This window comes from Coffea arabica, chromosome 7c (genome assembly GCF_036785885.1).
Source record: "Coffea arabica cultivar ET-39 chromosome 7c, Coffea Arabica ET-39 HiFi, whole genome shotgun sequence".
In the NCBI taxonomy this organism is placed as follows: Eukaryota; Viridiplantae; Streptophyta; class Magnoliopsida; order Gentianales; family Rubiaceae; genus Coffea; species Coffea arabica.
The window spans coordinates 18,553,642-18,581,620 of NC_092322.1; the positions used below are offsets into that span (position 1 = coordinate 18,553,642).

Below are 27,979 nucleotides of genomic sequence, written 5' to 3' on the forward strand. Positions count from 1 at the left end.
CTTAGTAATTGTTAAAGGCTTTTACTTTAAGGTACTTTCTCATGGTCAATTTCCTTCTATAGATATGACTAATTACATTGAGTGTGATCTGGATGTAAAACTTTGAAAAAACATTCAGGTGTTTAGTGCTTCAATCCTATTGTTTTACTTCCTTTTGTGATCTCACATAGGCTATGCTAGATTTCATGGTGTAACATAAGAATTATAACTGTCTTTATTTTCTACTAAATTACATATGTTTGTTACAGGCTGAGATATTAATATTTGCACCATCGTAGAAAAGGATTGTGAAATTTGTTTTCTCAAGGTGAATTTTATTTAGGGGCTTTTTTTCTGAACAGAAAAATGTTAATTTGTTTAGTGCAGATCCAAGGTTTTTTCTTCCTTTTTTTTCTAATAAGTGTTGTTTATTCTAAGTCTTTGTTAGATGAAGAAAAAAAAATAAAAAAGATTGCTTTTCTTCATTAAGCCTTGACGGTATGTTTTAATGCCCTTTTTTTGTGTGGACAGATTTCTTCTTTTTTTTTCGTGTGAACAGATTTCTCTCCCTGCAGTTACTGTAACTTTCAGCCCTCTTTATCCTGTTATTAGTCTTTGGAAAAGTGAAGATGAAAATTTGTGATGGGATCCTATTTCCTTTAGATCCAAATTTATTTTCTTTTACTGTCTTGCTTTACTTATTCCATTATTACTGTTTAGAGTTTTTCTTTTGGGAATCATACACAACCAGCACCTAAAATTCAATTTCTTCTTTGCAGAATTCAACTTGGCCATATTATTCATTGTACATTTGCTGTTCAACTTGTAATTTTGCTCATTCCTTTTGTCTAGAGATGCTAGCCTTGTTTTTGTTTTTTAGATTTTGGTTATTTGTCAATCTTATTGATGGGTTGTAAGATTTACTTTTCTTTTGTTTTATGAACTCAATATTGACAAGGAAAAAAAATTAGTTAGTTTTCTTAGGCAATTTGTAGTTTGCCTTTTGTTTAAATTATTTCGGTTGGTAATGCCAACCTGGTCAGTTACTAGTGCCACTGGTAATGAAGATATTTTTTAAGCTTATCTTTGTGATGGCGATGATTCTTAAGCTTACCAGTGCCACTGGGGATGTAGTTTGATTTTGCCAACTTCAATGACATTCCTTCATGAAGTTTTCATGTTAGACTGGATGTATATTTTGTCAATGTAGTGAACTTACTTTTTTGTTCCATTTGATAAAACAATAGTTTGAACTAAGACACCTTTTGTCACAAAAAAAATGGGTATAATTGATGTTGTTTTGCTCATGTCTTTGCATAAATCTTGCTTGTCTTTTTGTCCTTTTGCCAAGAGTATGGCTCTTTCATTAAATTTTTGTTGATTTGTACCAAGGGGATTGGCTTGAGTTATCATATTTTGGTTCGATTGAAAATAATAATAAAAATGGATCTACCATGCTATTGCGGTTGTGGACCTTACTACTATTATTGTGCTTAGATTATGTATAATTTGATTCTCTAATGCTTAATCTCAATAAAATTTTTGTTATTTAATTAATCTTACTTAGTTTTTATTTTTGGGGTGCTCTTACCTCTCCTTTTTTAGTCTATAAGATTTTATGTTTATTTTTTGTGATGCTAAGAGTTGCTGGCACAAAAATTAAATGGCATATGTGTTGAGAAGATTTTGAGTATGAGATAATGGTTTGTTTATCTTATCATAGACAAGAAAGCATATACAATTCTCCTGTCTTTATTGCTTTGAGTCCTATGTGTCTTGCTATTCTGCAACCATTACTATATTTTACAATTATATAGATTTTTGGCCCAACATATTTTCGTGTTGTTCATAAATTCCTGTTGAATTTGTTCATGAGCAAGACATTTTTGGTGTACATAGAAAATGTAAGGCAGCATTATGCGGTGATATATTATTTTCAAATGGTGATATATTATTTTCAAACTAATGACATTGTCATTGCTGTCCAATTAGTCTCAAAACAAAAAATAACTCGTCAGCAACTAGGCTGAAATTGTGTTTTCTCTTCATGCTTAATAAAATTACAAAAAATAACTACAAAGATTTGGGTGCACCTTTATGTAGTTTTTTATATTTAATAGCTCAATTTGAATAATTGGACGTTTCTGGGCAAGCTTGAAAGGATGCGCGGTGTTCTCCTATTAGTAATGGTCTACGACCAAGTAGGGGTAAGCAGATTCGGTTCGTACCGAATTCATAACCGATTTTAAATTCAATTCGGTAATTTGAAATCGGGTATTTGGTAATTCGGTACCAATTCGGTGCATACCGAATTCACCAAATTCTAATATGGTATAAAATAGATAATGAGATTATGAATTTGGTAATAATCGATTTCGAATTCAAAATTCGGTAATTGAAATCGGGTACAAAACTGCATTCGAATACCAAATTGATATATAAAATTATATAATATATAGATAAATGCTATTTAGTATTAGTATATACTACTAATACTTTATTATATTAAATAGGTAAATGCTATTAATAATAATTAGTATATGGTATTATCATCATATCATGTACTTATAATACTAATAATATATAATAATGTACAATATATTTATATTATTTTAGTATTTATTAATTGTTATATGACTACAATAATGCATAGTAATACATTACAATATAAGATAACTATAATACTTATTATTTTATACATGAGTAACATACTAACATGACTAGAATTAGATAATAATTAATACATATATGCATAATACTAAATATTAAACAATAAACATAATTAGTAATTAGAATTTAGATATTGGTAATTTGATACATCATTCATGTTTGAATTATTGAATATTTGAATGCGTAATCTATAACTTGCAAGTATTAGTGTACTCTAAATTTATATTACATACTTACTAATCTTAAGGCTTTAAGTATAGATAAGACAACTAAGCAGTGTAAGTAAATGTATATGAATTGCAAATCAATGTATTAGTGTATTGACTTTCACAATAACATATGTAAATAAATAAGTTTAATTTTGATTTGAAATAAATTATAAGTTTGTAACTAACATAACTTATCACTAATCATTGTAATTTGTAAGTTTGTAACTAATATTACTTATTATTAATCATTGTAAATTATAAATTTATAAATTATTACTAATCATTGTATAGTCTAAGGTTTATTTTAGTTTAAATTAATCACTTTTTACGTGTTCCTTAAATCATAAACTAAGAATTGTAGGTATAAGTGATCGAATAAGTTAAAATTCATATTATCTATTTACTAATCTTAAAGCTTTAAGTATAGACAAAATAACTAAACAGTGTAAATGAATGCATGTGAGTTGCAAATCAAGTAAATAAGTTTTATTTTGATTTGAAATAAATTATAAGTTTGTAACTAATGTAACTTATCACTAATCATTGATTCATTGTAATTTATAAGTTTGTAACTAATATTACTTATTATTAATCATTGTAAATTATAAATTCATTGTAACTACTAACTAAATTAGTTTAAATTAATCACTTTTTATGTGTTTCTTAAATCGTAGACCAAGGATTTTAGGTATAAGTGATCAAATAAATGTCAATTAAACCACAAAATGATTTGAACATAAGTAATGTGTTCAATTATGAATAAATTTGGAGATCAAATCAGTAATAATTTTTAAATCATTGAGGAGCATAATGAATGTATTATAATTTAGGAGCCCCAATTTATAAATTAAAAATTACAAAATCACTTCATTTGGGAAAAGCCGGATTTCATCTTCAACTGATGAAAAGTGAGAAAACAACCGTTGCAAATTTGCAATATTGCATAGTGCCGTGACTGCCGTCACCTAGGGCTTTCACAGCACTAACACTCCCAAGTCCCAAGTCCCAATTCCCAAATCGAAGCTGCTCTCCTCCGCCTCTCCGGCCTCCGCCAGTCCGCCGCGCTCTACGTCTCCTGTCGGCTGTGTCCTGCCGTGCTGGTTCATCGCTGCCGAGTGTCGAAGACGAAGCACCAAGATCTCACTGGTTCATCGCTGGTTCATCACTGCTCATCTCTGGCTCGCTTAGGTAAGTGCTCCTCTGTTTTTGGCTCTGTGTCTCTGGCATTAAAATGGGCCAAGATCGACTAGGAAATTTGTTATCCTGAATTGATAAGGGGATGAAATCTGAGCTTCCAATTGCAAACTCTAACTGTTGTAGTAGTTTAGATTAGGTGTGATATAACATAAGCTTTGTATTTTATACACAAGAAAGCTCTCTCCAGTTGTGCAGCCATTAAAAGCTAAGGCCTTGGGGAAAAATTCCACCTTTTACCCGTTAGAAAAATTAAAAAGGAAAAAACTTGCTAAAATGAAAATTTTACCTCCTTGTCCGTGGAGATTCTCAATCTCTGGTGCACATCTAGTGAAAGTACGGCTCCAGAAGTTGTACCTAGGATTCTGGATATGAATTTTCTTCAATGTGTAAAAGAAGAAACATCTATGTATAAATAAGCAGAAAGGTCACCTTAATAAGCTCAATAAAAGTAATCAGCTCCTGAATAAGTAATGAAAAGCATTGGAGCAAGTCTAGAACATATCGAAGAGAGCAATTTAGCTTTTATAACTACAAACCAGTAGAAGGCCTACATATGTCTAGCTTCTTTACATATTTTCAGTCTAATATTTGTAGCTTTCTCATGGCTTGCGGGGGTTGGTAGTTGCTGAACTATAAAGATTGGTATTATATATTCTCTTAATTTGCTTCAGGGTTTTTTTTAACATAATAGATTAATTCAGTTAGACCGAATTCATTACTGTTTTCGAATTTGAAATCGGGTACCGCATGAATTCGGTAATGCCCAATTCGAAATTGAAAACGGTTTAGATTTCTATAGGTGCAATAACCGAAAAAATCGAATTCAGCGCACCGATTAACCGCATTTGCACCGAATGCTCACCCCTACGACCAAGTAAAAGTCCAAGGCCCAAGGGCCCAGGCAATAAGAAATTAGGAAAAGATTAGGATTAGGAAAAGATTAGGATTAGGAAACATGGCGGTTCAAATCATAAATATAGGTCTGGATCTTGATATAGCGGATCTCACTTGTACGAGGCCACCCTATTAACTTTCCCTCTCTCCTCGCCGCTAGGTGAAGAGACAGTTCTCCTAGCTGAGCCGCAACGCAGCATCTTCCGGCGGCAGCCAACGGCGAGGATATACTTCTCTACCTCTTTTTCCGGTGAGGTTTACTTTATCTCTCTTCTCGCTTTTTATTTATTTATTTACTTTTAATCTCACAAATTTCAATCTCTTGTATGTATCTGTGTTTTTTGGCTATAATTCTTAGAATATATTGTGCATTTTTATTTTTACGTTTGTCTACAATTTTTTAAACTTTTTCTTCAAAGCTTTGTGCTGGATTTACTAGTATACAATTACTGCTAATTAATTTTTGGTAGTTTTCTTGCTGGACTTTGGGTTTAGGGTTTTGCGTAGGGAGCATAGCAGGAAATAGCAATAGCAATGAGTCGTAGCTTAGGAATACCGGTGAAGCTTCTACACGAAGCCACAGGACACATCGTGACCGTAGAGCTGAAGAGCGGAGAGCTCTACAGAGGCAGCATGGTTGAATGCGAAGACAATTGGAATTGCCAGCTCGAGAACATCACTTTCACAGCTAAGGTACTCTCGTTCCAATGTTATTCTGCCCTTCATTAAGAATTGTGAAAGTGCTTTTCTGTTTCAGGTTTCTTTATGCTGCTTTCGAGCTTCTTAATGACCTTTTTCTTTCACTTTGATTCCAATGCATGATGGGCGGAAGCCTACGATGATTTTCTGTGGCAGGAAAATTGAAAATATGGGATGTTAGTAAATTAGAACTGAAATCTATTCACTCTTTAAGGAGGTAACATGGGTTGGGTGGTGAATGCTATTCAGAACACGAGGACAGTCAGTTGTATTTGTGCTCATAAATGATGTATATAGGTTTTCCTAGTAAGAATTTCATGTTTGTGGCATAAGTATTTTAAAACTATTATTGGCAATATGTTCTCATATAACAGAATTCTATCCAACTAAATTCCTAGTCGTGTATTTGCTTTTTTAAAATTAAAATTCTTTGATCTTACATGCAAAACCGTTCTTTAATGTGTATTTTTTTTTGTTGTGGGTAAGGTCTTTAATATGTGTTTTTATTGTAGAATTAAGCATCTTATTTTATAACGTGTCCTTTAGGTGTCAAATGCACGTCTCAGATTTTACAACAAATTAAGTGTCTTCTGCACACATGCTTTAGAGTTCACAGTGTGTCGGACTAGTTGGGGTTGGGGTTGTAAGGAACTTTTTGACTTGTGGATGCTCATTTATCGTACTTATTTTAACTGACAGCTGGTTTTAAGAGTATTCCCTTGACAATTTCATTGAATTTGGACCTGTCATTTTTGACATTCATGAGCAATTATTTCCAGTGCCATATAATTTCTTCTACACCAATGGCTACAGAATATAAGATCTCTTTTTGAATTGTTGATAGATTCTGAACGGTCTCTTATCCTTTCATGGATCTTTGAAGCACTGATATGATTTACATCTTTAGCCGCCTCAATCCTGATATTTTCTTTTTTAAACCTCTGAACTGAAGCAAATTAGCTTCAAGACTTAGTTGTTTTTGACTGCCTATTAGAGAGAGTTTCATTGGATTAAGATGTTATGTTGTGCCCTTTTGGCGTTTTTTAGTCTTGTGGAAGACTAATTTTGGTCTGTATCTTTACAGGATGGCAAGGTATCACAACTGGAGCATGTTTTCATTCGAGGAAGCAAAGTCAGGTACAGAAAGTGTAATATAAAATGTTTTCTGATTCTCTCAAGTGCTTTCTGAGTTCTGATCACGGGTAAAACAAATTTTTATCAGGTTTATGGTGATTCCAGATATGCTTAAGAATGCTCCAATGTTCAAACGTCTAGAAGCTAGAATCAAGGTGCTTTCCCAGTTTGCCCATGTGTATTAGAGTGTATTTGTGACCATCACAGCTTTGCTAACGCTTTTTATATTATCTTTTGAAGGGCAAGGGTTCAGCACTTGGCGTTGGACGGGGACGTGCTGTTGCCATGAGAGCCAGGGTAAGATCTATTTCGTGACTTTTGCATCTTATACTCCAAGATCATTTATTTAAATCTAAAAGTTAGGAATGACACTCCATATCCGTACTGTAAGCTCTGAAATGCATTATGATCTCTTGTCAAGAAAAGGCAATGCTGGATGGCCACTCTAGAACTGGGATTTAACAAATACTGTGAAACAAAGAGAATGTAGTTTTACGGAGCATGTAAAATGATTAGTTTGGAGAAATAGATAGTTACAAATTAAGTTTTGTGGAGTGAAGTTTGCCTGACTGTGCCATCCGTGTATGCAGGCTCAGGCTGCTGGTCGTGGAGCTCCACCTGGTAGGGGCGTTGTGCCACCTGTAAGGAGGTGATCATTCCAGAATATGATTGTAATCTTAAGAGCGTCAAAGCTCGTATATTATGCAAGGGAGATCATCAAAGCCATGTTCTGCTGCCCAGTTTGGTATAGGATAATATTCGGCCTTTGAGACCTTAAAAATTATGTACGCTTTTGAACTTGACTAGTGCTCATTTAGAGACGTGGATGGTTTTTCAATTTACGCTTCCGTTTTAGCTGATTCTAAAATTTGATGCAAACCAAATCGATTGGCTGTTTGTTAGTAATGTAGCGAAAGAAGTCAACATGGGAAGTCGTATTCCGCTGTAACGTGGAAATAGCAAATTGCCTCCATTCGTAATTACTTGTGCGGATGCAATAGCGAGCAATGCAATAAGCTTTTTGAAAAGGATGGATCCAGAGTTTGAATGATTATCAGGATTGCAAGGCCAGGGAGGAGAGGTTGGTTTTTGGTGGTGAAACGCAGTTGATAATCCCGACTTGCGTGTACCTTTTCATTAATCGCTGCCCTTGCTGCTACAGAAACACTTTTTACTGCCTTCTGGTTGGAAGATCCAAAACTTTGTGGTTATATTGAATGAGCGGTCATTAGGCAGATTATTTGTGCCTCTGACAAATTGAACTACCTTTGAAGGAGACATTAAATTATGCTAATTGGAACCCGAGCCAAGTCATGGCTTTTCGAATGAAATGGAGCAATTCTAACTCAGATGTTTTTCGGCCCAGTGTGCACCAAAAAAGACATTATTGCTTGAAATCCTCCATTATTGAGAAATCTTTCTTCTTTCGTCTATTGATTGAACACTATGACGAGGTATAGCCTGGATTGTACAATTCCTTGTCCGTCTATTTAGGCATGGTCATGGTTCCATTTGGAATCGGGAACCGGATTGGAATCGGACTGTTTGGAATCGGATCAGAACCGGAACTAGAACCATGGAACCAGAACCGTGGCAGAACCTTGGATAAAGGTTTTGATTCTGGTTCTCTAAAAAATAGAACCAGAACCAGAACTGTTAAAAATAATTAATATAGGTAGTGAGATAATTCAAAAAAATTAGTTGTGTTTAATAGGTTTTAAGAAAGTTTAAATTTTATAGACTTTCTATATATTTTACTAATTATTTAATTATTTCTATTCGTCTAATATCTATCATTATAATTTGTAAGTATTAAATTATTACTTAAAAATTTTTTTTTTACTTATTTGCTATCAAAAAATGGCAAGTTTTGATGGTAGTAGCTCATCTTCAAAATCAAGCAAGCAAAAAAATTATTTTTTGCAATATTTCTTCAAATGAAATCTTCAACATTGATGATTGTCCAACTCAAGAAAGTCAACACATGACAACCATTTGATAGTGTAATGTATTTTTTAATTTGACAATGTAATGTACTTTTCATAAATTTGTATTGTCTATTTATTACTTCTTACTTTGTAGAATAATAATAAAATTAAAATATGATCGTTATTTTGTATTTACTTTTGTACATTCTATTTGAAATTTTAAATATATTGTTATATTCGTATTAAAATTGGTAAGGATAAAGAATTAAATAAAATTGTAGGGTACCATACGGAGCCAGAACCAGAACCATAAGGAACCGAAATCAGAACTATGCGGTTCTGGAACTAGAACCAGAACCATCTTATATGGTGCGGTACTGGTTCTACCTCTTTGAAAAATCAGAACTGGCGGTTTTGGAACCGTGGCCATGCCTACGTCTATTGATGCTCAATCTTGTATCTGTATGCAGCAGGATGATTGATTTTCTAAGTCCATTTGCTCGATCCACACCACCCCACCAACCACTCCCCCCCCCCAAAAAAGAAGAAAATTCCTTATATGGTCAACTTCTTTTGTTATTCTACTATAATACCGTAGTACCCTTTCTTTCTTGTGTAACAATGAACACAAAGCTAGTCGCCACAAACCAATCCTAATGTTCCCCCAACCAATTCTAAGATTGAAATTCACACATCTGTCATTCCCACTTCTTTATTGCAAAATCGCAAAAGACGTTAGTTAATAGTACTAGTATTATTCTCCAGATTGTGTGGTGTCGATGAAAAGCCCGACGATGAAGACAGAATTGTGTATACATTACTAATACAAATCTTCCTAATACAAGTAGTCATGCTATGAATTAGATGCAACAGAACTCCCCTACACCCTAAATCAAATCCTATCCATCCCAAGTGTTTGATTCACAGTTCACAAACAAGAAAGGGACACTGCCCAGCCCACAGAAAGGGACTGTCAAAATTCATCTGTATCAGAGGCGGCTGAGCTGGAACATATAACAGTACACCATTAGTCCATCTAACTCACAAAAAACCAACCAAACGTTTGGTATAATTTTAGTTTAGTCTTCAAGCACAACAAAAGTGTTCTCCGAATTGAAGTTCTTGGGCAGTAGCGATCAATGGCTTTGGCTCTCCAAAGTGCGCATTAGTACAACAGAGCTTGTTTAGACACCCATGGTTTTTTTTAAAAAAAAAAAATTTTGATTGATGTAAAGTAAATGTAGATCCTTCCTTGTCTTGAATTTCATTTGTCCACAAATTTCAAGTAAATTCCTTTAAGAGTAGGACCAAAGAAATAATTCCTGTGCTTGGATAGGGGATTGTTTTGGCACAATATTTTTTAAAAATATATTATAATACTTTTTTTATGTACAAAATGTGCTTAAAATGCAATCAAAATAATTTTACAAATAAACCACTATTCAAACAGTTTTTGTTTTTGAACAAAAATTCGTCTAGACTATTAACATTATTGTCTTGAATTTGCTAAGCCCCCCTCTAGAGTACCTAGACCGAACTACATCACAAACAGGAAACAACTAGAAAAGATCACATAAATATATTGGAATCACAGTTGTTCTCAATGTTGATACTCACTTTACTTATTCAAGCAAAACCCAGAAAAATTAGATGCCTACAATCAAAGTAATCAAGCCACATTTAGTTTTGGCCTACAAAAAAAAGTACAGTAAATGTTAACTGTTGGTATAAAAAAAACAGGAACTAAATCGAAAAGACCAATTTGGTGTTGCTTCCTCATCAGTTTCCTTGAGTTGGTTATGCTAATCATCATTGGCTTTAAACTGTCCAAAAATGGTTGATTTCTAGGAACCATGAAGTTACTAAGCACAGTTGTTCTCGTCCTTGTTAAGTTGTGAGGAGAAGGTATATAAGACCTTTCAAATATTCAACTATTTCAGATCCTCCAAGCTTTGAGCTCCCATACACTCTATCGACAAAAGTAATTGGAACCTGTGAAGACAAAAAATCGATTTCAAATATCTCCATTAACACAATAAAACACAAGGAGGAGATGCAAACCAACGAAAGAGCCAAAACTAAGAAGAAATAGTTCATCAGAGATCTTAAAACCAAATGACTAAATCTCATGTGTAGTTAGAAGCTATAGATATTTGCCAAGAAGAAGATGATAATCAACCCATTAAAACTAACAGACCAAATGATAAGCAACAAGAGATCAAGTACCTCAGCAATGTTGTAACCTTTTCGTGTAGTACGAACAATCATCTCCATCTGAAAAACATATCCTTTACTCACGCATGAGCCTATAACATCTTCAAGCACGGATTTCCTATAAAGCCTTTAGGCAAAATAACAGTTGTTAGCTAAGGAAGTGGAAGCTTAGGCAGAAGCAACTACAGCATTTGGTATATTGGTTTACCGGAAAGATCCAGTTAGGTCTGATACACCAGGCCAAAGGAGTGTCTGTGCAAGGACATTTGCTCCCCTGCTTGTCAATTTGCGCATCAGATTCCAACCATGCACGCCACCTCCTTTGACATATCGTGTTCCAGTAACTATATCTGCACCCGTCTCCATCTGCTTCCTAAACATCAAAACATATTCAGCTACTATACTTCTAAAACTTGGTAAAATTAAATAAAATTCTAATACTTGAGTTGAAAGGTTCTTACTTGATGAAGTTTGGAAGATATTTTGGCTGTAAAGCAAGAAAAAGAGATGCATTAGATAACAAGTGAAGCAACATATAAGCTAAATGAACACCAATAATAGTTCCACTGATATATAGGCTAAATGAACATCAATAATAGTTCGAGCGGAAGCGAAAAAACAAATAAAACACATGCCTGCAGAAAACCTCAAACACTCACACATTTAATCCAAAAGCGATGCAATACAAAAACTAAGAATTGACCCATGTAGTCTCACTGTGCTCAAAGGCCCTAATTCAACAAAATAACTTTCTGTTAGAACTCAGTTTTCCAGTTTGTTAAACACTGCCGCATATTATCTTCTCAACTTATCAAACTTACACCCAAGGTAAAAGACCAGTATCAAAGCAGCTAAAACTATTATGATTACTAAATGCACTGTAAAAGAGACAGCTCACCAAAAGTTTATTAGAAATGGAAATACACTTCAGATCTCCCAATCATTTCGTAATCTTCCACCAACCTCAAGCTCAACCCCAGAATAAGCTGCTTTCCCCCCTTGTTCACACCAAATCCTAAGAAAGCGAGGACAAAATGTGTTTCTTTTTTTTCCCCTCCCTTCCTCTTTTTCTTTTTGGAGGCACAAAAATTGGGGTGAGGACTATCTTTTTTTTTCTTTTTTTTGGTGGCGGCCTTTTTGGGTTTTTTTTTTTTTTTGTGGGTTTGTGGTTGGTGTTTGGAGAGTGGGGGGGGGGGGGGGGGGGGGGGCGGGTTTTATAGAGCGTCCTCCTCATCATTCTAGTGAGTAGGAGTGCACTTACATGGTGAGATAAATCAGCATCCATAATGACCACAAAATTCCCTGAGGCATGCTTCAGGCCATGGATGTAAGCCGTACCTGAAACTTAACTAAATTAATGATCCCTTTTGCTAGTTCAAAAACTTAAACCAAGGCCGGCCAAAGAGATACCTAAACCAAGCTTCGTAGGTCTAGCCCTCAACGGCTGGATTAGTAGATAGCCTTACATAAGTAGACCTTTCAAAGAGATAAGCATAGGCAAAGCATCAACAACATTGCGAATTAATACTAAAGAGGACTTACAATGCGATCCTCTCCATAGACAGATTGCAGTTGTTTAACAATATCCTGAGTCCCATCTGGACTTCCATCATCCACAACAATAATCTCAAAATTGACATTCCTAGCCAGGTAAGGACCAATTGTCAGATACAAGTATAGATCATGAAGAGAATGTTGTTTGTCATTGTTTTAGTGTACTGTTTTTCACATCTTTAAGTAATATCTATCATCTAATGTCAAACCAAAACCTATGAAGCACAATCTCAAATAGTTAATTTCGTACAACAATTTGGTCCATGTTATTCACATATTCAGTTGCAAGTCCAAAGCTTCACCTTCTTACACCTAATGGTTCCCACACCCACTCATAACTATAGAGCTGAATATGCTCACGGCTAATCATCTAGAAGTTTGAGTGGACAAACAAGCAAACTTTTTCACAGCAAATCAGTTTTAATCAGCTTATCCTGGGCATATGTATAAGAAAAACTACACTTTGTTACCAATTACCAGTCATGATTGAGAGAAAAAAGTATCCATACAAAATATGTGCTACTGTGTGCATTGCTTATCAATTTTCAAACAATTCTGAAGCTAAGATTTTGATACTTCGCATGATATCTAAATCAAATACCCAGAAACACTTCTTTCCAAATTGTAAGTCAATCACACACACAAAAGCACAAATAATAATAATAATAATAATAATAATAATGCTATAATAATAGAAAGACTAATAATAATAATAAAAGCAAAGAACTGTTCCTGTGTAACATGGAGATAATTATTTCAGCAGTTCATAGATGATTCTGATGACCAAGTAATAAGCTGTAAGATCAACAAAAACACTTCATTCAAATAAACATAAATAAACCTTTTGATGCATGCAACAAAAAGATTTAGAACGTGAAATGAAAAATTCACAGAAGATAAGTGTAAAAGCCAAAAGTGCAATGAAAGAAGCCACTAGACAAACAAAGCAGAGGCAATGGAACATGCATCATCTGTTTTATACATATATTCACAGAAAAGGAAAAGGAGAACATGCATCATCATGGATAACTTGGTAACGAGAGAGAGAGAGAGAGAGAGAGAGAGAGAGAGAGAAAGAGAGGGTACGGGAGATGCTTGAAGATGAGATAAACAAGGAGAGCAATGTTGAGGCGCTCATTGTAGGTGGGGATGATTATACTATACTTATTGCTATTCTCCTTTTGCTCATTGCCCATATTCTTTCTGCATCAAAATCCCTCCAACCCCTAGAAAGCGCAAATTTTTATTGAACTGGGTTAGAGAGAGAGACGGAAGGCAAAAACAAAAACACTTACAGCTAATGCAAGTTGTAGGTAACAACTGTTAGTATTTCAATTCAAACTAAAGTTCCATCCTATTAGTTTTGGTTGTTTGTGATAATTCAACCCTCTAATACGTTAAAGAGTTATACCCAACAATCCACTTGTCTCAGACTGAGCTGGAAAAGATGGAGCTCATGTGTTCTTCTCAGCAGCTTACTCCACTTAGGTACTTGATCCCATCAACCAAATTGGATAGCAAAACAATTTTGGTACAGCTTTAAAAGGCATATTTTTCTACCGCATAAGATTTTCATTTAGCTCATTCTTCTACTTGTCAAATTATGCCTCTTCAATTCCCTTTTGTGTCAGCTGAATTTCCAAAAGCAGTATAACTATCCTAATTCCTTATCAGTGAGCAATAGCTCTAACAAATTCTTAAAATTTGACGGAATAACACGACCGATCTGATTAAAAAAAATCTTCTTTTAGTATAATATGAAGGAAGCCCATCTTTTCAAGTTCAATTTCGATTAGTTCAAGTAAATTACATATTTCATGCTCAGTAAGAGCAGTAAAATATCGCTGATGTCCAAGAATATATCCAAAACTTTTCGATACGGGTTGGTAGCTGCTGTAACTACGTGAGACTGTTCGAAGGAATAGCTCTAACATAAGGTACCCAAAATGTATAAAACAGTCAATAACGATTACACAAAGATTCCCATACAAATTCAGCTCTCCATCTAAACTAACTGAAGAAGCGTAATGAAAAGCTAGGAAATTCAATCAGTTTAACAACTTGAACTGAAAATCAGAAACGATCTAATCTTAAAGACGGCAACTTTATATGGTTTGGAAGCTTGAATTATGCGCAAATGGCCGAGACTTTGAGAAGACAATTATGTTATCCAAATAATAAAATAGGCTGATACAAAAGAGAAGAATAAATACAACCTAGAAAGAAAGTAATAATCGAAAATAACAATAATAACAATCCGAGGCTTGTGAACACAATTTCCTTAAAACAGATTCGCCCCCTCCAGGTAGAGTGCTTGAGGTTGAGTAGGCGTCTGTCTCCCAGGATACAACGGATTAAAGGTGAATATGTCAGCACCAAACGTTCTTCACCCCAGCGAACTCGAACTAGAGCAATATGGAACACTATAAAAGATGCAGATGCAAGAAGGAAAAAGAGAGAGAGTGTACTTGCTTTTGAAACAACAGGAGATATTTATAGATGCTAGCTTAGGGTGACTGTTCGAAATTGGCAACAAGAGTTAAATTCCAGATAATTATCTTCACGTTTATGAAAGGACCACATTCATGTACATACATGTATCTCAATAAGATAACCCCAAAGGAATCCTATCCAAAATTATGTATCAATAATTAATACACATGAATCCTATCCGAAATCATGTATCAATAATTAATATACATGAATGAAAGATAATTATCCTGAATTCTTTCAAGAGTGCCATTATGAGAACAATTTTCTCATTCACTCTACAATGAATATAGCCATTTTTCCAACAATCCCCCACATGAATGGAAAATTTGTTTTGATTTGACTCTACAGTAGTGTTCCACGACTGAAACCTGCATAAGATAGGTTGGTGTTACCCATTGAATCTTCTCTTGTGAAATACACTTACTTTACTAGCAATCCAGTAGACATGATGTCTTTGAACTGTCTCGCTTTTTAGTGTAAATGAACCATATATTTCACACATGAATCATGCTCCATTAGTTCAGTTCTCATAGTTATGTTCGTTTTGGCCATGAACATCAACCTGGTTCAGCAAGAGTTTTTAAGAATTGAGCCCTAAACAATTCTCTTTTGAAGCGGCCCCACTTCACTCTCACATAGGTGATTTACTTAAGTCTTCAGTAATAAATTACTTTACTTAAGAATCATTAAAGCACACATTGTGCTATCCTTAATTCTCCTTTGCGTCATTGTTTCATAACGGAATGGGTTTAGGGGTATCCCCCCACAATGACTACGCTAAGTCCTTATAATTAGGTTGTCCCTTTGAACCTAGATCTTGGGATCTCCAGTCAGCTAGGTTGGGTTTCCTTTATAACACTTAGCCTTCCATGGGCTTTAGTCCCATTCCCTTTGCCATTTTTGCAACCAACTCTCTATTCAATCCTTTAGTTAGCGGATCCGCTATGTTATCCTTTGATTTCACATAATCAATAGAGATAACTCCTGTTGAGAGTAGTTGTCTAATGGTATTATGCCTACGACGTATATGTCTAGACTTACCATTATATATGTTATTCTGTGCTCTTCCAATTGCTGATTGACTATCACAGTGAATACAAATTGGTGGCACAGGTTTCTCCCATTTTGGAATGTCTTCAAGGAAATGGTGGAGCCATTCAGCTTCTTCTCCACATTTGTCCAAGGCAATGAACTCAGATTCCATTGTAGATCTAGCTACAATAGTTTGTTTAGAAGACTTCCAAGATACTGCCCCACTGGCAAGTGTGAACACATATCCACTTGTGGATTTTGAATCCTTTATATCAGATATCCAATTTGCATCTGCATACCCTTCTAAAACAGCAGGGTATCTAGTGTAATGCAGTCCATAGTTCCGAGTGTACCGTAGGTATTTAAGTACCCTTAAAATTGCTTTCCAATGATCAGCACTCGGATTGCTTGTAAATCTGCTCAATTTGCTTACTGCATATGCAATGTCAGGTCTAGTACAACTCATTAAGTACATTAGACTGCCAATGATTCTTGAGTATTCTACTTGAGAAATACTCTCTCCTCTATTCTTAGATAGATGGAAACAATTGTCTAATGGAGTTTTTGCAATTCCAGAATCTTCCTTATTGAATTTTTCTAGAATCTTGTCCACATAATGAGTTTGACTCAAGACCAATCCATCTGATATTCTTGTAATTTTAACTCCTAAAATTACATCAGCAAGCCCCATATCTTTCATGTCAAATTTTGAATTCAACATATCCTTGGTAGACTTGACCATTTTGTCATTACTACCAACAATAAGTATATCATCTACATAAAGACATAAGATGACATAGCCATTGTCTGTTTCTTTAGTGTAGACACATTTGTCACACTCATTTATTCTGTATCCATTAGTTATCATTGCATTGTCGAACTTTTCATGCCATTTCTTTGGCGCTTGTTTTAGTCCATACAATGATTTGACTAATTTACAAACTTTATTTCTTGCTCCCGGAGTTATGAAACCCTCAGGTTGCTCCATATAGACTTCTTCATCTAAATCACCATTTAAGAAGGCCGTCTTTACATCCATTTGATGTATCTCCAGATTTCTCAATGCAGCGATAGCAAGTATCATTCTGATAGAATTTATTCTCGTAACAGGAGAATAAGTATCAAAATAATCCAAACCTTCTTGTTGCTTGTATCCTTTGATTACAAGTCTGGCTTTGTACTTATCGACAGAGCCATCAGGTTTCATTTTCCTTTTAAAGATCCATTTGGACCCTAAAGGTTTACAACCAGGAGGAAGATCCACTAACTCCCATGTATGATTCTGTAAAATAGAATCAACCTCACTTTTTATTGCTTCTTTCCACAAAAATCCTTCAGAAGAACTTACAGCTTCTGTATAGGTTTGTGGTTCCTTTTCTAATAGAAAAGTTGTAAAATCATCTCCAAATGATTTTTCCACTCTAGCCCTTTTGCTACGTCTCGGTTCATCTTGTTGAAACAAGTCATGATCATGTTTTTCTTGATTCATAACTCCATGTGTTCGTTTTGATGAACTTGATGCACCAATCAATTTACAAGGAAACACATCTTCAAAGAATGAAGCATTCCTTGATTCCATTATCGTATTTTTGTGTATATCCGAAATTTCTGAATTATACACAAGAAATCGATAAGCAGTACTATTATGTGCATAGCCTATAAAGATACAATCCACAGTTCTAGGACCTATCTTTATTCTCTTTGGTGCTGGAATAGCCACTTTTGCAAGACACCCCCACACTTTCAAGTATTTGTAGGATGGTCTCCTACCTTTCCATAACTCATAAGGAGTTTTATCTTGTTTTTTCCGGGGTACCCTATTTAAAAGGTAATTGCTTGACAAAATAGCTTCACCCCACATATTTTGAGGTAATTCTGAACTTATTAACATCGCATTCATCATTTCCTTTAGTGTGCGATTTTTCCGTTCAGCAACACCATTCGATTGTGGTGAGTAAGGTGCAGTTACTTCATGAACAATTCCATATTTTGCACAGTCATCACCAATAGGTGTTTCATATTCACCACCTCTATCACTTCTTAACCTTTTAATTCTCTGGTTAAGTTGATTTTCAACTTCATTCTTGTAGAGAATGAATTTTTCCAAGGCTTCATCTTTACTTTTGAGCAAATACACATAACAGTATTTTGTGCAATCATCAATGAAAGTGATAAAATATTTATTACCACCTCTTGTTTGAACAAATTTCAAATCACAGACATCTGTGTGAATCAATTCAAGGGGTTCGGTGTTTCTTTCAATTGTTTGAAACGATGACCTTGTTAATTTTGCTTCTACGCAAATCTCACATTTATGGTTTGAATTGATGTGAAAGGAAGGAATATGATCCAAGTTAATTAGCCTACGCAAAGTATCATAATTAACATGACCTAGTCTACCATGCCATAAATTGGAAGACTCAAGCAAATAAGCAGAAGACTTATTCTTATTATTCACAATAGTCATTACATTCAATTTGAACAACCCATCGGTTGTATATCCTTTCCCTACATACATCCCAGATTTGGATAATATAACTTTATCCGATTCAAAAACCATGCGAAAGCCATGCTTGTTCAGCAACGATCCAGAAACAAGGTTCTTGCGGATTTCTGGCACATACAGAACATCGTTCAAAGTCAATGTTTTGCCAGAAGTCATCTTTAGTAACAGCTTCCCTTGACCTTCAATAGCAGATGAGGCAGAGTTCCCCATGAACATTTTTTCTCCTTCAATTTTTTCGAAGGTAGTAAACAAGTCTTTGTTTGTGCAAACATGTCTTGTAGCTCCAGTGTCAATCCACCATTCTTTCGGATTTGACCCTATCATATTTACTTCAGAAACCATAGCAGTCAGGTTCATGTTTTCCATGTCTCCCTCGATTCCATCAAGCAAATTTGTTTCATGCTTCTTCTTCTTTGGAAGCTTACATTCAGTGGACTTGTGACCTTTTTTGTCACAATTGAAGCACTTACCTTGGAATTTCTGCTTAGAGATTTTCCCTTTTGCCCCAAGATTTCGAGTTGGCTTTTTGCCTTTGGAGTTTTGCCCTTGCTTATACTCCACAATATTTGCTTTAGCATCAAGAAAAGTTGTTGCCTTGCAATCAGAACCCCTGTTGTCTTCTTCAATTCGAAGTCTAACGATAAGGTCCTCCATACTCATCTCTTTGCGCTTGTGCTTGAGATAGTTCTTGAAATCCTTCCATCCAGGAGGTAGCTTCTCAATAACAGCAGCTACTTGAAAGGTTTCACTCAAAATCATGCCTTCTGCTAGAATCTCATGCAAGATAATCTGAATTTCTTGCACTTGACTGATAACAGTTTTGGAATCCACCATTTTATAGTCTAGAAATTTTCCAACGATAAATTTCTTTGCTCCGGCATCTTCGGTTTTATATTTCCGATCTAAGGATTCCCACAGTGCCTTCGCCGTCTTGTGTATTTGATACACGTTATACAGCGAGTCATGCAAGCAGTTCATGACATAATTTCGACAAAGGAAGTCGGAGTGCTTCCAAGCATCAATAGCACTGACAGCTTGTGCATCAGTTAAGCCTTCAGGCAGCTTTGGAGCATCCTCACTTAAGAATCTCGAGAGATTCAATGTTGTCAAATAGAACAACATCTTTTGTTGCCATATCTTGAAGTTCAGGCCATAGAACTTCTCAGGTTTCTCACTATGGTTGGTAGACACCATAGGAGTAATCTTACCTTCAGGTTGTTTCACAATTGAGCCAGAGGCAGCGGCATCAGAAGTAGAAATATTGGTGTCTCTTCCTGTATTGTCAGCCATTGAGAACCGAATCTGTTTTAAGACTGTTATCCAAATAGTAAAATAGGCTGATACAAAAGAGAAGAATAAATACAACCTAGAAAGAAAGTAATAATCGAAAATAACAATAATAACAATCCGAGGCTTGTGAACACAATTTCCTTAAAACAGATTCGCCCCCTCCAGGTAGAGTGCTTGAGGTTGAGTAGGCGTCTGTCTCCCAGGATACAACGGATTAAAGGTGAATATGTCAGCACCAAACGTTCTTCACCCCAGCGAACTCGAACTAGAGCAATATGGAACACTATAAAAGATGCAGATGCAAGAAGGAAAAAGAGAGAGAGCGCACTTGCTTTTGAAACAACAGGAGATATTTATAGATGCTAGCTTAGGGTGACTGTTCGAAATTGGCAACAAGAGTTAAATTCCAGATAATTATCTTCACGTTTATGAAAGGATCACATTCATGTACATACATGTATCTCAATAAGATAACCCCAAAGGAATCCTATCCAAAATTATGTATCAATAATTAATACACATGAATCCTATCCGAAATCATGTATCAATAATTAATATACATGAATGAAAGATAATTATCCTGAATTCTTTCAAGAGTGCCATTATGAGAACAATTTTCTCATTCACTCTACAATGAATATAGCCATTTTTCCAACAAATTATTGGGTTTAGGGCTTCGAATTGGGAGTTTGATAATATTAACGAGAGAAGTTCTCTCTTCTTTCGTCTCTTTCAAAAAACCGAGAAAGCAACTATTGATGAACGAGTGATAGCCTCGTGGGAATATAAAAGTCAATCCTTTGTTACCCGTGTTAATTAATGAACTGGGCGGGTTATTTGGGCCTGGTTTTATCCATTTGGATATGAGTTTGACCCTTGAGGCTAACCTAGTGGTCATTGACAATCTGCGTTAGAAGCTTGCTATGCTTGTATGTAAGTAGTATAGTCCAATGCGGATTCTCCATCTCCTCCCATCATCCCTTGTAAAGTTTTAGATTAACGTTTAATGTACATATATTTTTATATGATCTAACTTAAATTTACACCACATTATTTGTATTCACATTTGAAATCTTTTATATGTATCATAAATGTAGACCTCCTTGTATATGAAACGGTAATCCAAAAACTGTTTACTTCATTTATGTGCTAGTATTTCATAACATATTCATTTCTTGAAGGTAATTGCTCTAGTGTTTTTCGAATAATCAACGATGACAACAATAAAGAAGCAGACTACTCACAAAGAGTGACAGAGATCAAAACATCGATGATGATCAATTCATCCAAATAATTTCAAAGAAGTTCAAAACTAAAATTACACTATGCTGTTAAGCTTTAGCTACACTGGCAACACCAGGATCGCCACAGCACTAAAGTGAGAAAAATTTGAACCCCAGTTACTGAAATATGGTCCACAGATCAATCTTCACCAAATCTTCTTAGAACATAAAAAGCTAATCAATTTCTATAGCTCAATGGTTAAATTAACACAACCCTGACAGAAAAATCCCAACTTTAGCAGAGAAATACAACGGCATTACAAGAAATGAATCCTCAATAATCTAAGACTTACAAAATGGTCAATCCTCTCTTAATTAACCCCTAATGCCTCAGGTGGCCCAAATCTTTTGTGGCATTACGCGAATCACAACTATTACAGGAAACAAGAAAAGGAAATTAAAAAAATAAAACCCAATTTACCAAAAGATTAAAAGGGCCAGTATCACGGGCAAACGACAATTATAAATTAATTAAAAAAAACTCAGAGAGAGAGAGAGAGAGAGAGATCAAATAAAAAGCCAGAGGAGTATAGCACCTTCGATTTAGAGGGAAATGGGAGAGGTCGGAAAATGTTTAGAGAGAGGAGAGATGAGGAGCGCAACGGATCTTCTGTCCCACACCCTGTGCCACTCTCTGTCCCACTTTTTATTATATTGCTATTTCTCATTCATAAACATCATGTTTTAGTTCTTTTTTGCTTCCTTATGATCCAATAACTATTAATTGAGTAATACGCAAAATTTAACAAACTCAAAAAATCAAAATACATAAAAAATGAGATTTTTTATGAATTTTCTGCTGTATTTTTTAATTTTCTATTATATATTATTTTTTTGAAGGTGTTGTATTTATTTTTTACTTAATTAATAGTTATTGGATCATAAGAAAACGAAAAAGAACTAAAACATGATGTTTATGAATGAAAAATAGCAATATAATAAAAAGTGGGACAGAGAGTGGCACAGGGTGTGGGACAGAAGATCCGTTGCGGATGAGGAGGGTGGTGGTGGACGATGATGACGTTGGTCCAACACGCGTTGTCTGAAGAAAGGTTTTAAGGTGACAAGGAATTAAGGGAGAGGCCCAACGAACGCAGGGTTTGTTGGCGGTATTACTTCTCCACTTTACTCTTTAGTCTTTTCTGTGTTTCGGAAAATTTTTACGCTACTATAATTGCTTTGATTAAAATAATGGTACAAGGCTATTTCTTTTTGACCCCTAGAAGTTTGCTAATTTCTAAAAACAGTATACTATTTCACTGTAATAATTTATTAAACACGTACAAATTATTGTGCTTGTGATACTTAACACGTTGAACTCCAATTCATAAGTTTTCCTCTCTCCACATCTAATTGATAGACTGTATTGTAAACCAACTCTCTTGATTTTGGTGAAATTTTGCATGATCAAGTGATTACATCAACTAATACTACTGAATCTAGCATCTTATTTCTATTAATCAAGTGTAGGTTGTAGCATTCCTGTACAACATTTGAGTGATACAAAATGGGTCAAATGAACTTGATATTGGAGAAATTTTTGGTTTTTCATCCATGACGATGGGCTAATTAAAATTGTAATAGCCTCGTGGGAATATAAAAGTCAATCCTTTGTTACCCGTGTTAATTAATGAACTGGGCGGGTTATTTGGGGCTGGTTTTTATCCATTTGGATATGAGTTTGACCCTTGAGGCTAACCTAATGGTCATTGACAATCTGCGTTAGAAGCTTGCTATGCTTGTATGTAAGTAGTATAGTCCAATGCGGATTCTTCATCTCCTCCCATCATCCCTTGTAAAGTTTTAGATTAACGTTTAATGTACATATATTTTTATATGATCTAACTTAAATTTACACCACATTATCTGTATTCACATTTGAAATCTTTTATATGTATCATAAATGTAGACCTCCTTGTATATGAAACGGTAATCCAAAATTTGTTTACTTCATTTATGTGCTAGTATTACATAACATATTCATTTCTTGAAGGTAATTGCTCAAGTGTTTTTCGAATAATCAACGATGACAACAATAAAGAAGCAGACTACTCACAAAGAGTGATAGAGATCAATACATCGATGATGATCAATTCATCCAAATAATTTCAAAGAAGTTCAAAACTAGCAGTAAAACAATACAAATGCAACAAAATTTAAAGTAAAAAACTCTAACACCTTCAGAATACTATGAATGTGGAGTATGTCGAAACCATTTAAAAGTTTGTAAAATTTTCAATCAGTTAAATTTGAGAAGTGTATATCCTCTTTATCATGTACTTTTTGGAATTTTTTAATAAATAGGTCAGAGTTTATGTCCAACCTTACACCGTTTCTAGGTAATTTTTTATTAAAAAAAAGAAAACTATTTACTTTCACAAATTCTCATAAACTAAAAGTAGTTTTAATATCTTGTTATCTTTTCTTCATGCGGGCCTATTTGCCATAACACGTGGACTTGCAAAATTTACTTTGTCCTGCTTTTTATTTTTTTTAAAATCCTTGTTAAATTTTGCATAACCTCTTATTTTCAAGCCAAAACCATTGCCATTACCCTTTAGTTTTTTTTTCTCCAACTCAAAAAGCCTTTTCCTTTTTGTGTTATTCCTACTAAAGTAAAAATATAGAGAAGCTAATACCTAGTTAGTAGTAACTACTAACTAGTAACTAGTAATGGTCTCTAACCAAGTAAAAGTCCAAGGCCCAAGGCCCCAGGCAATAAAAAGTTAGGAAAAGATTAGGAAGCATGGGCGGGTCAAATAGCGGATCTCACTTGTACGCAGCCACAGTATTAACTTTCCCTATCCTCGCCGCTAGGTGAAGACACAGTTCTCCTAGCTGAACCACAACGCAGCATCTTCCGGTGGCAGCCAACGGCGAGGATATACTTCTCTACCTCTTTATCCAGTAACGTTACTTTATTTTATCTCTCTCTTCTCGCCTTTTATTTATTTATTTACTTTTAATCTCACAAATTTCAATCTCTTGTATGCATCTTTGCTTTTTTTTTTTTTTTGCTATAATTCTTAGAATTGATTGTACACTTTTATTTTTACGTTTGTACTCTTGTATGCATCTTTGTTTTTTTTTTTTTGCTATAATTCTTAGAATTGATTGTACACTTTTATTTTTACGTTTGTCTACGATTTTTTAAATTTTTTTTCTAAGCATTGTGCTGGATTTACTGGTATATAGTTACTGCTAATTAATTTTTAGTAGTTTTCTTGCTGGACTTTGGGTTTAGGGTTTTACGTAAGGAGCATAGCAGGAAATAGCAATAGCAATGAGTCGTAGCTTAGGTATATCGGTGAAGCTTCTACACGAAGCCACAGGACACATCGTGACCGTAGAGTTGAAGAACGGAGAGCTCTACAGAGGCAGCATGGTTGAATGCGAAGACAATTGGAATTGCCAGCTCAAGAACATCACTTTCACGGCTAAGGTACTCTCGTTCCAATGTTATTCTGCCCTTCATTAAGAATTGTGAAAGTGCTTTTCTGTTTCCGGTGTCTTTATGCTGCTTTTGAGCTTCGTAATGCCTTTTTCTTTCACTTTGATTCCAATGCATGATGGGCGGAAGCCTACGATGATTTTCTGTGGCAGGAAAATTGAAACTATGGGATGTTAGTAAATTGGAACTGAAATCTATTCACTCTTTAAGGGGGTAACATGGGTTGGGTGGTGAATGCTATTCAGAACACGGGGACAGTCAGTTGTATTTGTGCTCAAAAATGATTTATATAGGTTTTCCTAGTAAGAATTTCATGTTTGTGGCAAAAGTATTTTAAAACTATTATTGGCAATATGTTCTCATATAACAAAATTCTATCCAACTGAATTCCAGGTCGTGTATTTTCTTTTTTTAAATTCTTTGATCTTACATGCAAAACCGTTCTTTAATATGTGTTTTTTTTGTTGTGGGTTAGGTCTTTAATATGTGTTTTTATTGCAGATTTATGCATCTTATTTTATGACGTGTCCTTTAGGTGTCAGATGCACGTCTCAGATTTTACAACAAATTAAGTGTCTTCTGCACACATGCTTTAGAGTTCACAGAGTGTCAGGACTACTTGGGGTTGAGGTTGTAAGGAACTTTTTGACCTGTGGATGCTCATTTATCATACTTATTTTAACTGACAGCTGGTTTTAAGAGTATTCCTCCCTTGATAATTTCATTAAAATTGGACCTGTCATTTTTGACATTCATAAGCAATTATTTCCAGTGCCATATAATTTCTTCTACATCAATGGCTACAAAATGTAAGATCTCTTTTTGAATTGTTGATAGCTTATGAACAATCTCTTATCCTTTCATGGATCTTTGAAGCACTGATATAATTTACATCTTCAGCCGCCTCAATCCTGATATCTTCTTTTTTGAACCTCTGAACTGAAGCAAATTAGCTTCAAGACTTCAATTGTTTTTGACTGCCTATTCCAGATATGGAGTTGGGTAAAATTTCATGCGATTCAGTAAACAGAATATAAATTCCATCGTTGCTAGATCATCTATATAATTCGGCGAAGAATGAACTAATAGTGGGATTTTTTGATAAAATGTTTTCTGATTCTCTCAACTGCTTTCTGAGTTCTGATTGCGGGTAAAACAAATTTTTATCAGGTTTATGGTGATTCCCGATATGCTTAAGAATGCTTTAATGTTCAAACGTTTAGAAGCTAGAATCAAGGTGCTTTCCCAATTTGCCTATGTGTATTAGAGTGTATTTGTGACCATCACAGCTCTGCTTACACTTTTTATATTATCTTTTGAAGGACAAGGGTTCAGCACTTGGCGTTGGACGGGGACGTGCTGTTGCCATGAGAGCCAGGGTAAGATCTATTTCGTGACTTTTGCATCTTATACTCCAAGATCATTTATTTAAATCCAAAAGTTAGGAATGACACTCCATATCTTTATTGTAAGTTCTGAAATGCATTATGATCTATTGTCAAGAAAAGGCAATGCTGGATAGCCTCTCTAGAACTGGGATTTAACAAATACTGTAAAACAAAGAAAATTTAGTTGTATGGAGTATGTAAAATGATTAGCTTGGAGAAATATATGGGGTTACAAATTAAGTTTTGTGGGGTGAAGTTTGCCTGACTGTGCCATCCGTGTATGCAGGCTCAGGCTGCTGGTCGTGGAGGTCCACCTGGCAGGGGCGTTGTGCCACCTGTAAGGAGGTGATCATTCCATAATATGATTGTAATCTTAAGAGCATCAAAGCTCGTATATTATGCACGGGAGATCATCAAACCCATGTTCCGCAGCCCAATTTGGTATAGGATAATATTTGGCCTTTGAGACCTTAAGAATTATGTACGCTTTTGAACTTGGCTAGTGCTCATTTAGAGACGTGAATGGTTTTCCAATTTACGCTTCTGTTTTAGCTGATTCTAAAATTTGATGTAAACCAAATCGATTGGCTGTCTGTTAGTCATGTAGCGAAAGAAGTCGATGTGGGAAGTCGTATTCCGCTGTAACGTGGAAATAGCAAATTGCCTCCATCCGTAATTACTTGTGCGGATGCAAATAGCGAGCAATGCAATAAGCTTTTTGAAAAGGATGGATCCAGAGTTTGAATGATTATCAGGATTGCAAAGGCTATGGAGGAGAGGTTAGTTTTTGGTGGTGAAACGTAGTTGATAATCCAGAAATGCGTGTACCCTTTCATTAACCGCTGCCCGGGCTGCTACGGAAACACCTTTTACTGCCTACTGGTTGGAAGATTCAAAACTTCGTGGTTATATTGAATGAGCGGCCATTAGGCAGATTATTTGTGCCTCTGACGAATTGAACTACCTTTGAAGTAGAAATTAAATTATGCGAATTGGAACCCTATCCAACTCATGGCCCTTTAAATGAAATGGAGCAATTCTAACTCAGATGTTTTTTGGCCCAATGTGCACCAAAACAGACATCTTGCTTGAAATTCTCCATTTTGGAAAATCTTTCCTCTTTCGTCTACTGATTGAGGGCTATGACGAGATATAGCCTGGATTGTACATTCCTACTCCGTCTATTTATGCTCACTCACTATATCTGTATGCAGCAGGATGATTGATTTTCCAAGTCCATTTGCTGGATCCAGTAGCCAAAAACAATATGTGACTGACTATCTGGAACAGTTGCAGGCTACATTTCGTTTCCGCCTTAAAATACACTCCTTTTTATGAGTGATGGAGCAAAGGTGTTTACTTCTGCATATTCAAAAAGTTTTAACGCCTTCTTAAGTTGGTGGATAAAGGTGTAAATATCTGATGCGAACAAAATTACGGTTTAAAAGATTTTTTTTTTTTTTTGGGGTAAGGTATTCCACCTAAGGTTAAGTGGGTTTTCACTTTCAGTGCTTCAAAATTTTAGTGTCCTCAGATTTGAGTGCTTCAAAATTTCAGTGCTTCAATTGCCACGTTAAGTGGTTTTGCTTTAAAAAATATTCAGTCGGGTGCACGGTGGTGGTTCAGTCCCTTTCGAATTACCTTTGGACTTCTTTAGCTCCGCCCCTCCCCCTAATGTAGGATAGAATAGATTTATCGTCTCCGTTAAAAAAAAAATTTTTGGAGACATAGAAAATAGACCAGTGAATAGTCATCAACCGTCTCCCTCCTCCTGACTCACTGGCTCGCTTCTGCTCGAATTTCTTTCGCTGAACTTTCATCGAACTCATCTTGACCTCTGATGATGGAAATTTGATTTCGCCGAAGATGCGTTTTAAGAAAAGTTGTGTTAGCAAGAAGGGTACTTTTCTTATCTCTTTTCTTCTTCGCTGATGCATTTGTTTTCGAAAGTAGACTTTTGTAAGGATATTATTAGCAAAAAATTCCTAATTTTATGTTTCACACCGGCCCCCTTCCTCTCGATTCACTCGAGATTCAGGTTTTGAAATAACAGCAAGT

General features: G+C 35.2%; 3 protein-coding genes across 6 annotated transcripts; 2 read left to right on the forward strand and 1 right to left on the reverse strand.

Moving 5' to 3' along the window:
- The first annotated feature begins 3,760 nt into the window (after nucleotides 1–3,760).
- On the forward strand, nucleotides 3,761–7,650 carry LOC140010099 (small nuclear ribonucleoprotein SmD3b-like). Of its 2 annotated transcripts, none has more exons than XM_072056430.1 (7): nucleotides 3,761–4,046; nucleotides 5,110–5,199; nucleotides 5,445–5,642; nucleotides 6,733–6,785; nucleotides 6,871–6,937; nucleotides 7,023–7,079; nucleotides 7,373–7,650. In XM_072056430.1, exons 3-7 carry the CDS (start codon nucleotides 5,484–5,486, stop codon nucleotides 7,433–7,435), a joined length of 399 nt encoding a protein of 132 aa, XP_071912531.1. In that variant the 5' UTR covers nucleotides 3,761–4,046; nucleotides 5,110–5,199; nucleotides 5,445–5,483; the 3' UTR covers nucleotides 7,436–7,650. The 2 variants fall into 2 exon arrangements, with proteins under 2 accessions (XP_071912531.1, XP_071912532.1); XM_072056431.1 differs by having other exon boundaries at nucleotides 3,778–4,046; nucleotides 5,420–5,642.
- Nucleotides 7,651–10,304: 2,654 nt separating this feature from the next.
- Nucleotides 10,305–21,687, reverse strand: LOC113699424 (dolichol-phosphate mannosyltransferase subunit 1-like). Of its 3 annotated transcripts, XM_027219802.2 has the most exons (9): nucleotides 21,619–21,687; nucleotides 13,565–13,704; nucleotides 12,467–12,566; nucleotides 12,335–12,368; nucleotides 12,186–12,262; nucleotides 11,386–11,411; nucleotides 11,133–11,297; nucleotides 10,937–11,051; nucleotides 10,305–10,702 (listed from the first exon to the last, which is right to left on the reverse strand). In XM_027219802.2, exons 2-9 carry the CDS (start codon nucleotides 13,672–13,674, stop codon nucleotides 10,598–10,600), a joined length of 732 nt encoding a protein of 243 aa, XP_027075603.2. In that variant the 5' UTR covers nucleotides 13,675–13,704; nucleotides 21,619–21,687; the 3' UTR covers nucleotides 10,305–10,597. The 3 variants fall into 3 exon arrangements, with proteins under 3 accessions (XP_027075603.2, XP_027075602.2, XP_027075601.2); XM_027219801.2 differs by lacking the exons at nucleotides 12,186–12,262; nucleotides 12,335–12,368 and adding an exon at nucleotides 21,376–21,453 and having other exon boundaries at nucleotides 21,619–21,679; XM_027219800.2 differs by lacking the exons at nucleotides 12,186–12,262; nucleotides 12,335–12,368.
- Nucleotides 21,688–24,305: 2,618 nt separating this feature from the next.
- LOC113700075 (small nuclear ribonucleoprotein SmD3b-like) lies at nucleotides 24,306–26,646 on the forward strand. Its single transcript, XM_027220518.2, has 3 exons — nucleotides 24,306–24,524; nucleotides 25,856–25,912; nucleotides 26,208–26,646. The coding sequence occupies exons 1-3, from the start codon at nucleotides 24,366–24,368 to the stop codon at nucleotides 26,268–26,270; spliced, it is 279 nt and encodes a 92-aa protein (XP_027076319.1). The 5' UTR covers nucleotides 24,306–24,365; the 3' UTR covers nucleotides 26,271–26,646.
- The last annotated feature ends 1,333 nt before the right edge of the window (nucleotides 26,647–27,979 follow it).

Coding starts and splice junctions, on each gene's coding strand:
- LOC140010099 (XM_072056430.1), top strand. CDS start 5,484: ATGAGTCGTAGCTTAGGAATACCGGTGAAGCTTCTACACGAAGCCACA. Junction 5,643..6,732: donor ACATCACTTTCACAGCTAAG/GTACTCTCGTTC, acceptor GTATCTTTACAG/GATGGCAAGGTATCACAACT. Junction 6,938..7,022: donor GTCTAGAAGCTAGAATCAAG/GTGCTTTCCCAG, acceptor TATCTTTTGAAG/GGCAAGGGTTCAGCACTTGG.
- LOC113699424 (XM_027219802.2), bottom strand. CDS start 13,674: ATGGGCAATGAGCAAAAGGAGAATAGCAATAAGTATAGTATAATCATC. Junction 12,369..12,466: donor TCTATGGAGAGGATCGCATT/GTAAGTCCTCTT, acceptor CTACTAATCCAG/CCGTTGAGGGCTAGACCTAC. Junction 12,263..12,334: donor ACCTACGAAGCTTGGTTTAG/GTATCTCTTTGG, acceptor GTTAAGTTTCAG/GTACGGCTTACATCCATGGC.
- LOC113700075 (XM_027220518.2), top strand. CDS start 24,366: ATGAGTCGTAGCTTAGGTATATCGGTGAAGCTTCTACACGAAGCCACA. Junction 24,525..25,855: donor ACATCACTTTCACGGCTAAG/GTACTCTCGTTC, acceptor TATCTTTTGAAG/GACAAGGGTTCAGCACTTGG. Junction 25,913..26,207: donor CTGTTGCCATGAGAGCCAGG/GTAAGATCTATT, acceptor CCGTGTATGCAG/GCTCAGGCTGCTGGTCGTGG.